The 15,463-nt window shown below is 35.2% G+C and overlaps 1 protein-coding gene across 2 annotated transcripts; it reads right to left on the reverse strand.

Annotated features, from left to right (window-relative positions):
• Positions 1-942: 942 nt before the first annotated feature.
• LOC107870643 (protein CYCLOPS) lies at positions 943-13,708 on the reverse strand. Of its 2 annotated transcripts, none has more exons than XM_016717238.2 (11): positions 12,278-13,706; positions 11,272-11,324; positions 10,579-10,716; positions 10,277-10,325; positions 10,154-10,206; positions 9,340-10,037; positions 9,045-9,088; positions 8,887-8,941; positions 7,963-8,011; positions 6,722-6,850; positions 943-1,275 (listed from the first exon to the last, which is right to left on the reverse strand). In XM_016717238.2, exons 1-11 carry the CDS (start codon positions 12,470-12,472, stop codon positions 1,167-1,169), a joined length of 1,572 nt encoding a protein of 523 aa, XP_016572724.2. In that variant the 5' UTR covers positions 12,473-13,706; the 3' UTR covers positions 943-1,166. The 2 variants fall into 2 exon arrangements, with proteins under 2 accessions (XP_016572724.2, XP_047251297.1); XM_047395341.1 differs by lacking the exon at positions 943-1,275 and adding an exon at positions 3,793-5,558 and having other exon boundaries at positions 12,278-13,708.
• Between the last annotated feature and the right edge of the window lie 1,755 nt (positions 13,709-15,463).

Consider the following 15,463-nt stretch of genomic DNA (forward strand, 5'->3'; position numbering starts at 1 on the left):
ATTGCTTTTACCTGTAAATCTGGAACATTGAGGAAGCCAAAACCTGCCATAACCAGCATGATCAATAAAAGATTTTAACGAAGCCAAGCCAATTCAGCCTATAAGTGAGCAGCCTCTTATGGGACTTGAGTTTTGATTTTGAGCAGTGTAAAAGCCTCCTGATTAGACTCCTCCTTACTGCCTGCATCAGAGATGGTCAAATACATGGTAGTAATTGTTCCATGCCGAGGAATTTTATCTCATAGTCATACGTAATTATTCTTCTTTTTTAAACATGTCAAGATCAATTTGCATTGGCATTGTTACTGCCACTGCAACCGAACCCAATAGTGAAACAACAACTACTTGTTTGCTGCTACTTCAATTCTATCGTGGCGATCAATCCGATATTGGTGGTGGCTTCGTCACAAACACCACCCAAATAAACCAACTCAGCCTCCTCACGTGGCTCCATCTCCGGTTGATAATGCAGTTCCGCCATTGCACATGGCTTCACCAACTCGTGTGGCTCCATCCCTAGTTGATGACGTAGTTTCCCCACCGCACATGGCTCCATCATCATCGTCTTTGGCCCCAACACCATCACCAGTTGATAATGCAGTTCCGTCATTGCACGCGACTTCTTGCATCAAGATAGACGATTGCGTATCAGATTTGATTATTTTGGTTTTCAAGCATAAAATTTTATCATCCACACAATGCTGCAACGTCACTTCAACAATTTCAGAAGAATTCTTTTACAGAGGGTTCATGTACTCCGAGAGGGTACCATTTCTAAAAACACTATAAATGAACTAGGCACCTCTAGGGTCTGGCGTCAACAATGGATGCTTTAGCATTCCCTAAAATGATTTCAATAATGACTATTTCAAGAAAGAGGACAAAGCACACTGAATAGTGAATTTGAATTTTTCAAAGTATTAGCAGAGAAGATAAGAAAGATACTTCAGAAAACCTTTCAAAACTCCACAGTACATATGCAAGCATCCTACAATGTACTCACAAAATCTTCAAGTTCATCAAAATTTTGTTGATTCTGCTCTATATGGGACTGTAGATTTGTGTCACTTTAAATGTTCTTTATCACTTGAGTTTTGGATTACAAACTGAAAACATGAAACATTGAGTTGAATTCAGAATAATTTCTAGTATCTAAAATTTTCACATTAAGAGATGATCCTCTCGATTTCTCCAAGAAGGCATTCTTTCTCCTTGACCAAATCCTCATTCTGCTTCTGCAGCTCTTCAATTTGTGTAGTCTGTTCAGAATCCTTTCTGAGATTATGCAAAAACTCGATTAGTCACTAATCCATGATTGCTTGACAATTTCATTGTCATTGCAACTATATTAAAGTGCTGAGATGAGGTGAAAATGCAAGAATAATTACATATTTGATTAGAAAACAGGAAAAAGAATGGATTCGAGCAGGATCTCATTGTACTTTCACCACCCTCAGTAAAGCATTTCTTTGTAAATACTTGATTTATGAGTAACTGAGCTAATTTCCTCTACATCTTTTTTGTTAGAGAATGCGTAAGTGCTGCAACAGTCTTATTTCTAAGTTATCTGTATGGAAGTTGTTATCTGTAAGCAGTTATTTGGTTTCTATCTTATCTGTAGTTGTTATCCTTATTCTTTTAGGAGTTGGTTACTTAGTTTCAGTTAGGATTGTAACTTATAAATAAGTATTAAATATGCAATAAAGCTATAGTTTTTGCTTTCATCAGCATCTCTCTGTTAATTTATCAAACTCATGTTCCACTTGTTCATCAACAAGTAAAATTAGTTTCTTATGTTCTTCACTCTCTAGAAACTTACAATTGATATCAAAGCACTTATTTCTTGAGGGATCTGTGGGTGTTTCATCAAAGTAATAACTGAAACACGGCAAGTTTATGAAGCATGGAAACAGAATCAAGTTTTTCAACTATGGCACCACCTATTTTTAATGGTGATAACTATCAGATTTGGGTTGTAAGGATGGAGACTTATCTAGATGCCATGGATACGTGGGAGGCAATTGAAGAACACTATGAAATTCCTCCATTGCCTGACAATCCAACTATGGCCCAGATCAAGAACCATAAAGACAAGAAAACCAGAAAATCAAAGGCAAAAGCCTGTCTATTTTCAGTAGTATCTTCTTCAATTTTCACTCGAATTATGTCTCTAAAGTCAGCCAAAGACATACGGGATTATCTCAAGTCAGAATATGAAGGGGATGAGAGTCAGAGGTATGCAAGTTTTGAATCTTATAAGAGATTTCAAGATGCAGAAGATGAAAGAAACTGAAACCATAAAAGATTACTCTGAAAGGCTTCTGAACATAGCAAATAGAGTAAGATTGCTTGGTTCCATGTTTAATGATTCTCGTATTGTTGAAAAAATTCTGGTAACTGTGCCGGAAAGATTTGAAGCAACCATAACTACTTTGAAAAATACCAAGGATCTGTCCAAGATCACCTTGGCAGAGTTGTTGAATGCTTTCCAGGCTCAAGAACAATGAAAGGTCATGAGAGATGAAGGAAATACCGAGGGAGCATTGTTTGCCAAGCCTCAAGATGGAGGCAAAAATAAAAAGAAGAAGAACAAGAAGAACGATGAAAACGCTCCAGCAGGTACTGCAATAGGAAAAACTGGAAACAAAAAGAAAAGTTTTCCTCCATGTAAGCATTGTAACAAGAAAGGCCATCCACCATACAAGTGTTGGAGAAGGCCTGATGCTAAGTGTAGTAAATGCAATCAACTTGGGCATGAAGCGGTCATTTGCAAGAACAATAATCAGCAACAAGAAGCAGATACTCAAATCATTGATGGAGAAAAGGAAGATCAACTCTTTGTTGCTACATGTTTTTCAAGTAAATCATCAAGTGAGTGTTGGTTGACTGATAGTGGATGTACTAATCACATGACAAACGACAAGGATCTCTTCAAGGAATTAAAGCCTATGACCATTACTAAAGTCAGAATAGATAACGGTGAATATATTCCTACACAAGGAAAAGGAACGGTTGCTATTCCAAGTCACTCAGGTACATAAACAATTTATGAAGTGCTTTATGTACCTGACATAGATCAGAACTTGTTTAGTGTTGGTCAACTGATGGAAATCGGCTTCAAATTAAATTTTGAAGATAAACATTGCTTGATCAAGGATGCATCAGATCAAGAAATGTTCAAAGTAAGAATGAGAGGTAAAAGTTTCTCATTAGATCCATTTGAGAAGAAGCATTTGGTTTTTTCAGTCAAAGAAAATGTTGCAGAAATATGGCACAAGAGAATCGGACATTATCACTATGAAGGGTTGCTTAAAATGCAAAAGGCAGAAATAGTCGAGGACCTACCTGTTTTAGAAGTGAATTCTTCAAATTGCCTTGCGTGTCAATATGGGAAACAAAGCAAACTTCCATTTCCAAAGACAACTTGGAGAGCGTCAAAGAAATTGCAACTAATTCATACCGATATAGCAGGACCTCAAAGGACTCCCTCACTAAAAGGTAGTCTTTACTATATCATTTTTGTTGATGATCTAACTCGCATGTGTTGGATTTACTTTCTCAAGCATAAGTTAGAGGCTGCTAATGTCTTTCGGAAGTTCAAAGCAAAAGTAGAAAATAAAGCTGCTTGTAAAATTCAGTCCATACGAACAGATAATGGAAAGGAATACACGTCTCAACAATTTAACATTTTATGTGAGGAAGCAGGTATTCATCATCATCTCCGTATACTCCTCAACAAAATGGAGTAAGTCAAAGAAGGAATAGATACATAATGGAGATGACCAAATGCATGTTGCACGAGAAGAACTTGCCAAAGAAATTTTGGGCAAAAGCAGCAAATACATCAGTTTTTCTCCAAACTAGGTTTCTCACAAAGGCAGTGAAAGGTCGAACTCCTTTTGAAGCTTGGTATGGGTTCAAACCATCATTAAACTTCCTTAAAGTGTTTGGTTGTCTCTGTTTTTCCTATGTTTCTCAAGTTAAACGCGACAAGCTAGATAAGAAATTTGTTCCAGGCATTTTTATTGGATACAGTGCAGTTTCAAAGGCATATAAAGTCTTCCAACCGCAAACTGAAAATATAATCTTTAGTAGAGATGTGTATTTTATGGAGAATGAAGAATGGTGTTAGGAAGACTCAAAGAAATCTGTCCTGAACTCTTTGGACTCAGCACAAAAGTTTCCTGCCAAAGTTCCTGAAAAGCAAATATCACTCTCATCGCAAGATGAAGTGGTGGATCATTCACCGATTAAAGGTACTCGACTACTCACTGATATATATCAGAGATGTAATGTGGCAGTATGTGAACCTGCTGGGTACATTGAAGCCAAGAATGATGAAAATTGGGTGACTGCAATGAAAGAGGAGTTGTTTATGATTGAGAAGAACATGACTTGGGAGCTTGTTGATCAACCTAAAGACAGAAAAGTAATTGGGCTGAAATGGGTCTTCAGAACAAAGTTAAATGTCGATGGTTCAGTCAACAAGCATAAAGCAAGGCTTGTCGTTAAGGGATATGCTCAAATTTTTTGTGTGGATTATTTTGATACATTCGCACCAGTGGCTAGGCTTGACACGATCAGGTTACTTCTTGCTCTTGCTGCACAATTGGGCTGGAAAATGTATTAGATGGATGTCAAATCGGCATTTCTTAATGGTTTTCTCCAGGAAGAAATTTATGTTGAGCAACCCGAAGGCTTTATGACGAAAGGAAAAGAGGACAAAGTTTACAGGCTAAGAAAGGCGCTTTATGGACTTAAACAAGCACCAAGGGCCTGGTATGGTCGAATAGATGATCATTTGCTTGGGTTAGGCTTTGAAAAGAGTCTATCAGAATCTACTCTTTATGTTAAACATAATGGCATTGATATTCTTGTCGTGTCTATATATGTTGATGAGGTACTAGTTACAGGGAGCAATACAAAGCATATTGAGGATTTCAAGCAAGAAATGATGCAAGCCTTCGAGATGACTGATCTTGGCCTAATGTCCTATTTTCTTGGAATGGAAATCAAATAGGGACAGAATGAAGTTTTCATTTTTCAGAAGAAATATGCTAAGGAAATTCTGAAGAAGTTCAACATGAAAGATTGCAAGGAGATGAGTACTCCTATGAACCAAAAAGAGAAACTAAGCAAGAATGATGGAGCAGAGAAAGTGGAGGAAACGTACTTCAGAGGCTTAGTCGGTTGTTTGATGTATCTCACAGCTACAAGACCCGATATTTTGTATGTTGTAAGCATTTTATCGAGGTTTATGCATTGTGCTAGTGAGCTGCATCTAAAAGCAGCAAAAAGAGTAATCAGATTCATCAGAGGAACCATTAATTATGGTGTCAAGTTTCAGAAAAATCCAAATCCGAAACTACTTGGGTATTCTGATAGTGATTGGGCTGGATCAGTAGATGACATGAAGAGCAATCTGGAGCTTGGCTCCGAAATATTTTTGTGGTGCTCAAAGAAGCAAGATATTGTGGCTAAATCCACTGCAGAGGCAGAATTTGTGGCGGCAAGCAGCAGCGAATCAAGCTTTGTGGTTGAGGAAAATATTTGTTGATCTGCATATGAATCAAACAAAAGGAACTGAAGTATTTGTGGACAACCAATCTGTGATAGCAATTTCTCACAATCCTGTATTTCATGCCAAAACAAAACAGTTCAATATCAAGCTTTGCTTCTTGAGGGAAGTGCAAAAAATGGGTGATGTGATTCTGCTTTATTGCAAAACCGAGGATCAGCTGGCTGATATCTTCACCAAACCTTTACCAGGAAGCAAATTCCAACTTCTCAGGAAAAAACTTGGAGTTTGCAGCTCTTAAAGTAAGGAAGAGTGTTAGAAAAATGCATAAGTGCTGCAACAGTCTTATTTCTAAGTTATCTGTATAGAAGTTGTTATCTGTAGGCAGTTATTTGGTTTCTATCTTATCTGTAATTGTTATCCTTATCCTTTTAGGAGTTGGTTACTTAGTTTCAGTTAGGATTGTAACTTATAAATAAATTTCAAATCTGTAATAAAGCTATAGTTTTTGCTTTCATCAACATCTCTCTGTTAATTTATCAAACTCATGTTCCACTGGTTCATCAACTAATAAAATCAGTTTCTTATGTTCTTCACTCTCTGGAAACTTACGGTTTTTTTTGTCCTACCCTTGAAGGATTAGCGGAGTTGGGATTATTAAACCACCTAAGCCAACAAGCCTAGGACATGGGCTTTGAGAAAGGTTACGCAACACTTAGTAGAACACGTTCCACATCTTTGAGAAGCTTCTGCATTTTTATAGCAGGAAACTGTTTTCAATTGGTAAAAGCAGTATTGACAATTGACACCAGTCAAAATTTCTTGGTTCCAATGTTATGATCTCATTCTTTCCCTCCTTTTTCAACTTTAAAAGAATAGTTATTGCAGGTTTTGATATCATACAGTGTTAACTGATTCAATAGGAGGTAAAGAGAAAGCATTAAATTCCATATATCACAGGTCTATACCATTTATTGATCCTTGCATCTTCACTATATCACAGATGTGGAGAAATCTCAAAGTTGTTTCACTTAATTGATAGCTATATAGTAGTAAACAAGCATGGAAACATGGACAGATTTTATTGCTAAATGAAAAATATTTTTTCCACCAAACTGATGTTGAACCACAAAAACTATACACATGATAAAGTTGTCAAATGTTTCTGAACTTCCATTCCTAAGTTTTTGTGTTTGAACATACCTATTCATAAACGCCAAATTAAGTTTAAGTGAGCGGACTTCCTTCTCCAAATTCTCACAGCGCTTCATAAGGGATTGCATATCTGAAGGAATTGCTGTTGTTAAATTTCTCTCTTTGGCTTCTGCCATTCTGCATCGATATTGAGAACAGTAAGCTTACGAAATGGATCATATTCTATGAGAAAATTTTAAGTGGTATACACCTGAGGAACCACACAAATGGGCTTAAATCTAAACTTTGAGCTATTCTAGAAACCAAGCAAGTAGCTAAATAATAGCCCTTCTCTTTAAGGAGAAGGTTCGTCTCATTAACAAAAACAAAGATGTACAAAATCTAATCATCACACAATTATGGTTGCGAACAAAAGAGAGATAAATTGGTAGGATATTCCCGAGTTAGTCACAGGCAGTTATAAACTGGCATCAGCTTTAGTTCTACTCTGGAAGCTCAACAATCTTTAACATTTTGTTTATAGAGCCAGGGAAAACTCAGCGTTATCATATTTGAACACATTTACCGTAATCACAACCGATAATAAGTTTATGATATCCATTAATTAGCATACCAAAGTGAACTATCAGCACAGATACCCAATTTAGGCTGCATTTTCAGCTCATACTTGAGTTGGATGGAGACACAAGTTGGACACATTTAGGTTACAAAAGCTGGCAAATTCATGCTCGAGTCAGATACCAAAAAGTTGATTTCAAATGCTATATAAGCTCAGTCACACAACATAGATAGAACAGGAAAGATAACAAATATAGAGAACTAAGAGAACAAAAAAGAGACATCACATCTTGTGGACTAATCAAATTTTTGACCTGACAGAAAAAGGCCATGCAAACACGAGGTCAACAGTTTCAAGCAGCCTAAACTCTGAGTAGGCCATCAAGCTAAAGCATCAGAATTAACTGCAAAAATTTTGCAAGTGTATGCAGTGAAAACCATACATTTGGTGTTCCATCTAGAGAGGCAATATCACACAGTGCAGGCCTTCCAGAATATCAAGGTTTAAATAACATCTCATGCTTTTCGAAATCTCATTTCTTATTTCTGCTTCATATCATTTCAGGAAAATAAAACTGGAATAAGTCACATGCGGATGCAGAACACGTGCTATCTACATAAAATTTCTGCATCCAATAGTCATACCAACCACAGAAAGGAATAATCACTAAGAAATAATGTAGCCTAAAAAGAATAAGATTCATGCAAGCTCTCATGATAGTTGTACATACTTCCGAGACCTCTCCACTCTTCGCTTCTTCTTAGGATCTCCATTTTCCGCTGCATTTTTCATGCCGGTTAGAAGTGAACAGCATGAAAGCAATTAAGTAACAGCATGCATGTCATATAATATAGCATCTGAGTACGATTAGGCCATAGAGCTTTTGCTCGAACAGAATTACATAGATTGAAAGAGCATAAATCTAGTTATATTGAGGTTTATGAGAATGAAAATGGATTACTAGCAAATTTGGGCTACTCAAGATATTTACAAGAGACTGCCTTGACACTGGAGCACATTTTTTTTCATTAAATAAGACAGTTTCAATCTCATGGTAAAAATGGACATTTCATGTTTACTTTGCTGTCTCTATTGAGAATTCCTTGATCTTTAAAAATGTTAGAAAAAGTATAACAAACATCTTATTCCTTAAAAATGTTAGCAAAAAAATATAACAAACATCTTATTCCCTGTATTCCCTGAACAAGAAAGAACCCTAAGGTCAATACTTGTAGATTTGATTCTTTATTTTTTCAAGTTTCACTCCATTGATTGCATGATTCATTTTGTAACCTTTCTAAAAATATGGAATTAATCGGAACCAACTTTGGCAGTATTGCAGTACCAACCTTTAAATATATTCCATAAGTTCTTCCGATATGCTAATTATTTTGTTGATTTTCACCTAAGAAGTGGTCTAACCTAAGCTACTTAAGAGTTTCAGGATAGGAAGACATAATTTATCCCTAAAGAGAGTGGGGAAGGGAGAGAGAGAGTCTGCATTAATGCAATAGGAAGTAACAGGAACGCCACCATGTTGTCTGAAAAAAAACAAGAGCGACGATGGTACATTTATAATTTTAAATAGACACGGAAGTGGAAAAAAATGCAAAGATGTGATGTTTTATTAATTGCAGTTAAATGTCTTTCTTACCTGATTGCACTGATGTCAAAGATTCATGTCGAACTAGACCACCTTTCTGTGATGTCTGAACAAATTGGAGAAATTATCATCAGCCTTAACAATCTCACTATTTTAATTTGAACATGGGTAATGCTGTTTCCAATTCCAAGGACATGAGTAGAGAATACCTTTTGGTTGTCCTTCACGTTATCATATATTCGTTCTCTAATATCTGCAGTTCAATGGTAAATGACTATATTAACAAACCTGTGTGCAAAGCATGCTAAGTTTGGAGAAACAACCATCTCAAATAAGTGCACTATGTGAAATAGAAATTTCCAATTAGTATCATTCTTAGTTTGAAAATTCAAGAATCATCTCTCTTTGAAGACGACCTTGTTTGCGAATTTGCTAAGACGGGCAAGTTGCAAATAGAAAGCAGCATAGATAATTCGATACAGACAGCTTATTTATCTTATTTACCTCTGGCAGTTGAACCATTTTCTGAGCTCCTTGCATATCCAACTTGATTTCTAGAGCCCTCGTACACATTTAAAGCTTGACTTGCATTGCTCAGACCATCATATGCATCAAAACCAATTGAGATTATTGGTGCAGCAACAGAAGATTCACTTTGAGAAGGTTCCTGTGACACCATGTCCATCTGGATTGGATTTGAGGGAGCCATAATACTTTCTAAAATGACATCTAATGACCCTTGAACTGTTTGTAGAATCCCTGTATCGATGACTTGAACAATGGATGCATCCTGATATGTCCCTTGACTTTCAGAAATATGACACCCTGGATGTTGATTCATGCCCGAGTTACAAAAGACTTCTTGATTTCCATAACTTCCCAGCATATTCTCCTCGATGGCTACTCTAGCAGTATGATAGTTCGTTAATTTCTTCCGTTCTAAGGTACCCTTTAGCATGCTTACAACAGAAGAAATATTATCTGGACCATCCATTTGTTGTGCTTCAAATGTTGATGAAGATGAATTTGATGGAGATATAAAAGTATTGTGTTGGTTGGTAATTTCACACATTGACATGTTAGTGTACCCTGTGGGATCAGAAACTTCTTCTTTAAAGTTATTTACAGCATTTCCGGGGATATTATGCAAGGCTTCACGAGCTAGTGTAGACTGTGAGTGCTGCATAGCTGCATACCTCCTCCTACAGAAATTTATAGGGATAACCAAATATCACAAGAAGTGATCAGCATCCAGAAATAACAATATCGATGAAGTTACATGAACAGGAATACATAAAGGATGCAATATGAATGATACCTTAACTCAGAGGAGCGACTTCTCGTCATGGGCTGAGAACTATGGAACCAGGTCTGCAAGAAAGCTCTGTATGAGATATCAAGAGAAACTGTGTGAAAAGATATCAGCAATTATAGAACAAACCTTGGCTAAAAACAGATTGCTAGCTTGCATTTCTCTAGCCGTTACGTCCCTAATGACAAAAGAAAAATGGTTATTACCCCCAAAAGTTTCAGAATGACTAATAATATGAGACAAATCGCTTGAAATATCTAGATTAGTTGAGCAATAACCTCAAGCCAGATAAGCCTAAGGAAGCAAGAAAGCACATTGCAATAGCCCCAAAAACTGCAATTCTTTTCTTTTTTTGAACATTCATTTTGGAATTTACCAACACCGATCATAACTAAATCATACATGCCGAAAGAGGTAAACGGTAGTAACACCTGGTTGAATGTTGGTTTAGGTTGCTAGATGATTCATTGGCAATAGATATATTTTCTGGATCTAGAGTGTCAGCCACTTTTCTTTTCTGAATTCCTCCATTCTGCTGGCTAGATAGACCAGCAAGTTCACTGGAGATCCTACATTTTAAAACGAAAGAATGTCATAAAAGCTGAAAAATTAATGCAACTCTCTGGTAACGTAGGTTATCACAATTACTTCATGTAGAACCACGTAAAATTGGATTCAGAAGTTTATAAGTGAAAAGAAATCATAGATTGGATTCAGAAGTTTATAAGTGAAAAGAAATCATAGCTATTCTGATAAGTTAACTTCCTTTGCATAACAGGAAAAAAGAGCTGAGCCTTTTTCCTTTTGTCTTAAACTTAGTATTCACACAATTTTCCTAGGCAAAAGGAGAATCAGCGCCAAACAGAGAGTTGTATTGTATCAAGAAAAGATGAATGGTCTTCATGAAAGATTTTTCTTCTCAAAGACAAAAGGCATCTCGTAGCTCATCCTCACTGTCGTCACTTTCTCTAATCCTTAAGAAGCTTTAAAGTGTTTTACATATTGCAGCCATTGTATTATGCACAAATGTATCTTAATAAGAGAAAGACCTCTAAGAATACTCCAGCAACAAGTAAAATGTTAAAAATGATCGTCTTGTTGAAATTCATTCCAAAAACACTAACCTTCGTGACGTCTGTTGAGCACGATGAGCCATCGGTGTTTCACTGCCGTTATTCTGAGGAGCAATTAGTAACGAATTAGCCAAGATACAAAAAAACAAGCAGGCAAATACAGAACTGCTATACATGCTTTATAGCTACCAAAAATGTTACAATTAAAAAATAAAGTACTAAGAAACTAAGCAGTTGAGCTTATGCCTCAGGTCCATTAAACAGAAGCATATCTTCCAAGATACCATTACAACTACAACAAATCAGCCATTTGTCTAGTCTTGACTTCTATTGATACCTAATGGCTGTCTCAGGTATAGGAATAATTTCTTTATATGATATCCAGAAGGCGAAGTTACGTGAGTCTGACACTTACAATATCTCAATGGTGCATAGATTAATATAGAACATGAACACTGTACAGCAGGCTTCCAAATTAGAAACTTAATACACAATGGAGAAAGAACTCTGCCTGTCCTTTTGACCTCTAAATGAGGATATCTAAGGAATAGTCCCTAATTATTTTAACTATAGTGTTTAACCAACAATAATACAGCAAGAAAATTAGAGATACAACAAAAATACAGCAAGAAATTAGAAATTTAGTCCCTGCTGGTTTTCCCTTCCTTCGCAATATGGATCCGCAAAGAAGAAACCAGGGATACATGTCTCTATGTCAAAACTCTAAGTTCCTTCTCTCTTCAACGACAGCTTTGGCTCAACGAGAATGCCATATTATGCTACGTATCTTTCTCAAATCAAAATAATGAGCTTTTCAGTGAACAATTCCATGCTTTACTATAATTAGACAATGCATATCCATTAATTATTTAGATGCCAGAGCTCAAGAGATGATTACACTTTAAGTAGCATGATGCAAGAAGTCAACAAGGGAAAAACAGAACTCATTCATATCAATATACATATATAGGTATTCACGATAATGTTGCAGATTTGAGAATGTAACATGGTTAGATAAAAAGTCTAACACATATAAGAGCATGGCACGAAAGCTTGCCTCTGCACTGGTGAGCCAGCTTTTGAAGAGTTCCTCACTGTCAGTTCGAAGAGAATGAGAGATGTTTCTAAAGCCCAACATCTCCATTGTAGGAACAGGCACTCCTCCTACTGAATTCTCCATCATAGTTCTTATGAACAATTCTTCGCTTGTGTTTCTATAGAAATCTGAATATCCTCTTCCCTCCATTTCCATTTCCTATCCTGTCCCTTCCCTGAACTTCTCGACACGTAAGTAGACTAAAATCTACTTGATTTTACTTTCTACCAAGATTTATGAACTAGTACTTAACAATGCTACCATTGATCAGTTCCTACCAAAGGGGCAGAGCTACAAGCCTGTCTACGAGTTCAGCAGAACTCAATAGCTTCCCCCTAAATGATATATTTGTGTTTAAAATCCTAATTTATCCAAAACCAATAAATTGTCTTTTCTATAATCCAAAACTCATAAACTCAAAATCCTAGCTCGACTCTGACTCGATACAAAATCCCACCTAGAGAAGCAACCTAAAGAGATAAATTTTAATCAAATCTTGATTGCAAACGAGAATTCAAACCTATTTACTTAACATTCAAATTCTTGTTGAAAAAAAAAATTAAGGTGCTGAGTTTAGCAGTAGGACTTAAGGACTAACAACATTCCAGATTAATACTAACAAGTTTGTAGTTAAAAAGGAAAGAAAAGTTGGTGTATAATAGAAGGCATCAAACGTCACATCCAAGCTAATCTCTTTCTTAGTCAGAAAAATTGACAAACATATAGTGGGATTAATTAAAAATTAGTATCCACTGTTAATGGAATTAACAAAAATCCAAATTGATTAGATTCCAGTTAGCTTATACTTGTCCTCTTTCCTAAGCTAATTTTGTATCTGTCAATTAGTGAAAGTAAAGTAAACTTTTCCCATTCCATATTACTGTATGACACTTACTTAATCCCCCTAAGAAGTAAAGAGAAAAGAAAGTATCTCATGTTGCGTTCTCCTCTTTTATTGTTTTCTATATATAATCTAACTTTTAGATGATCAAAAATTTATCAACAAGAAGGGCAACATATTTAGTATAATACCAATATACCCTACATGGGGTGGGGTCCGGTAGAACCTGGAGAGACTGTTCCCGATCAACCCCGGCTATGTCAAGAATTGATCCTATAGCAAAAACCAAATAATATTCTCATATCAAATTCTTCTATCCTTTGTTATGTACTTTAATTTGTTGTAACATATTAACTGCCTTGTTTTTCAGATACTTATTACACTAATTACAGAGTGTCAGTATATAAAAGTTAAACTGGGAAAAAAATATAGTGTATGAGCCTAAATTTGCGATGAAATTATGTGGGAAGACGGTCGAGATTGTGCTAATGAATGAGTTTCAGTTAATTAGAAGACGCAGTGAATGACGAAAGCCATGAAAATGACATTGGCTGTTCCCATTAAACACTGCTGCTGGCTGTTTCATTTCTTAATAACTTCAAATAAGTTGATCCATTTTGAACGTTCAATTTTATCTGCCAAGTCATGTTTTGAAGCTTAATTTTCCTAATCTTATAGTTAAATAATGTTCCAAAATGTTGTCTAAAATGTTTGTAACATTACTGTGATGACAAATTAATGTAGTTTTTCACTAAATTTAACATTATATTACAATTTTTGAAAGGATAATTCTTGGTCGGAACGATTTCTCGGTAGTCTTTTTTTTTTTAATTACTCTACACTTTTACGATACTAGTTTAATCGCACGTACATCACACGTGTAATATTTTATTTGATTATTTAAAATCAAATGATTGCTCCACATGTACTCCCCCGAACCACATTTTCTAAACGAACCAGAGTCAATCCGAATTAATCTTGTAAAAGATCTGCTACAGAACGAATAAGTTTATTTTTCAAATGATTCATATCGAAGTGCACGTTTATTTGTCTATTGCGAAGATTTTAATGAAGTGTAAAAAATTTAAATTATTTTTTAAAGATTCCTGACACATAAATAATGTAAACATAAACATATATTGTAGTGTAAGCACATATATATTTTACCGTCAGAAGTTCCAAGCGATTGATGACGTTTGTCATGCAGTACCTCTTTCCCCTTACTTCGCTAAGAGAGATGCGTCAATTTGAACCATATTTATAGTATAATTATTTTTAATTTTTTTCTGTATTTAAAATATTTTTTCTTGTTTTTAAACTCAAATCTTTACAAAATCATTGATTACATTCTTATTATGTACTTAAAACATTAAAAAATTTCGTACTTCTTAAATTTTTCTTATTCTAATACTTTTAAATTTAATAGTTTAGGTGTACGCGCCTCACGCTTGTACCTCACTTTATTGAGTTCAAACATTATACTAAATAGGATATTTGTTTAAATAATAAAGATAAAGACAACAATTAAATTCAACATCTTTTGGGGAATTTATTTAAGTAAACCTAACTTTTACAATAAAAAATGTCAAAATCAATTTACATTCATCTATTACCTGTAAACTGCAACAAAATAATACGATGACAGAAACGTCAAAACAATATAATTAAATCTAACATTTACACAAAAAACTTCTTAAAGCTGCATGACACTCATCTACCACCTGTAAATTATAACAAAATAATACGATAATAGAGATATCAAAATAATACAACTAAACTTTACCTTTACACAAAAAAAATTTCAAAACAGAGATATAAAAATAATACAATTAAACTTAATTTTTACCTAAAAAAATTTCTCAAAGCCGACCGAAATTCGTCTACCATTTTCAGTAAAATATTTTTCTCATAAGAACTGTTCTCATAGTGAAAACCTCCTTTTTCATGATGAAAACTTTTTCTCCTCGTGAAAAACCTTTTCATAGTAAGAACTTTTTGGCAAAATGACCTCCTGGACCCTTGTACTATGTCGGTTTGTAAGTTGGACACTTCTACTTACATGTTTGTCATCTGCACCCTTGAACCCATTAAAAAATAACATTTTGCACCCTTTGAACGTTGACCTTGCCTATGTGGCATTAAAATTGTGACTAGGACAAAAAGAGTGTAGTCATTTACCTGGGGGTATGAGTGGGGGTCAATTTTTGGCCAATTTTACATTAAAATAATTTTAAAAAAATAAAAATAATATTAAAATTTAAAAGGGTCCTTTTTTCCCTCCATCTTTTTTAATTTAAAAATATTTT

The sequence above is a fragment of the Capsicum annuum genome, chromosome 1 (genome assembly GCF_002878395.1).
Source record: "Capsicum annuum cultivar UCD-10X-F1 chromosome 1, UCD10Xv1.1, whole genome shotgun sequence".
NCBI classification, from domain to species: Eukaryota; Viridiplantae; Streptophyta; class Magnoliopsida; order Solanales; family Solanaceae; genus Capsicum; species Capsicum annuum.

Bases quoted from the DNA above. Each gene is read 5' to 3' on its own strand.
- LOC107870643 (XM_016717238.2), bottom strand. From the start codon at position 12,472: ATGGAAATGGAGGGAAGAGGATATTCAGATTTCTATAGAAACACAAGC. The intron at 10,038-10,153 runs GTATCATTCATA...AAATTTCTGTAG, and splicing joins AGTCGCTCCTCTGAGTTAAG to GAGGAGGTATGCAGCTATGC. The intron at 8,942-9,044 runs GTATTCTCTACT...CAATTTGTTCAG, and splicing joins ACGTGAAGGACAACCAAAAG to ACATCACAGAAAGGTGGTCT.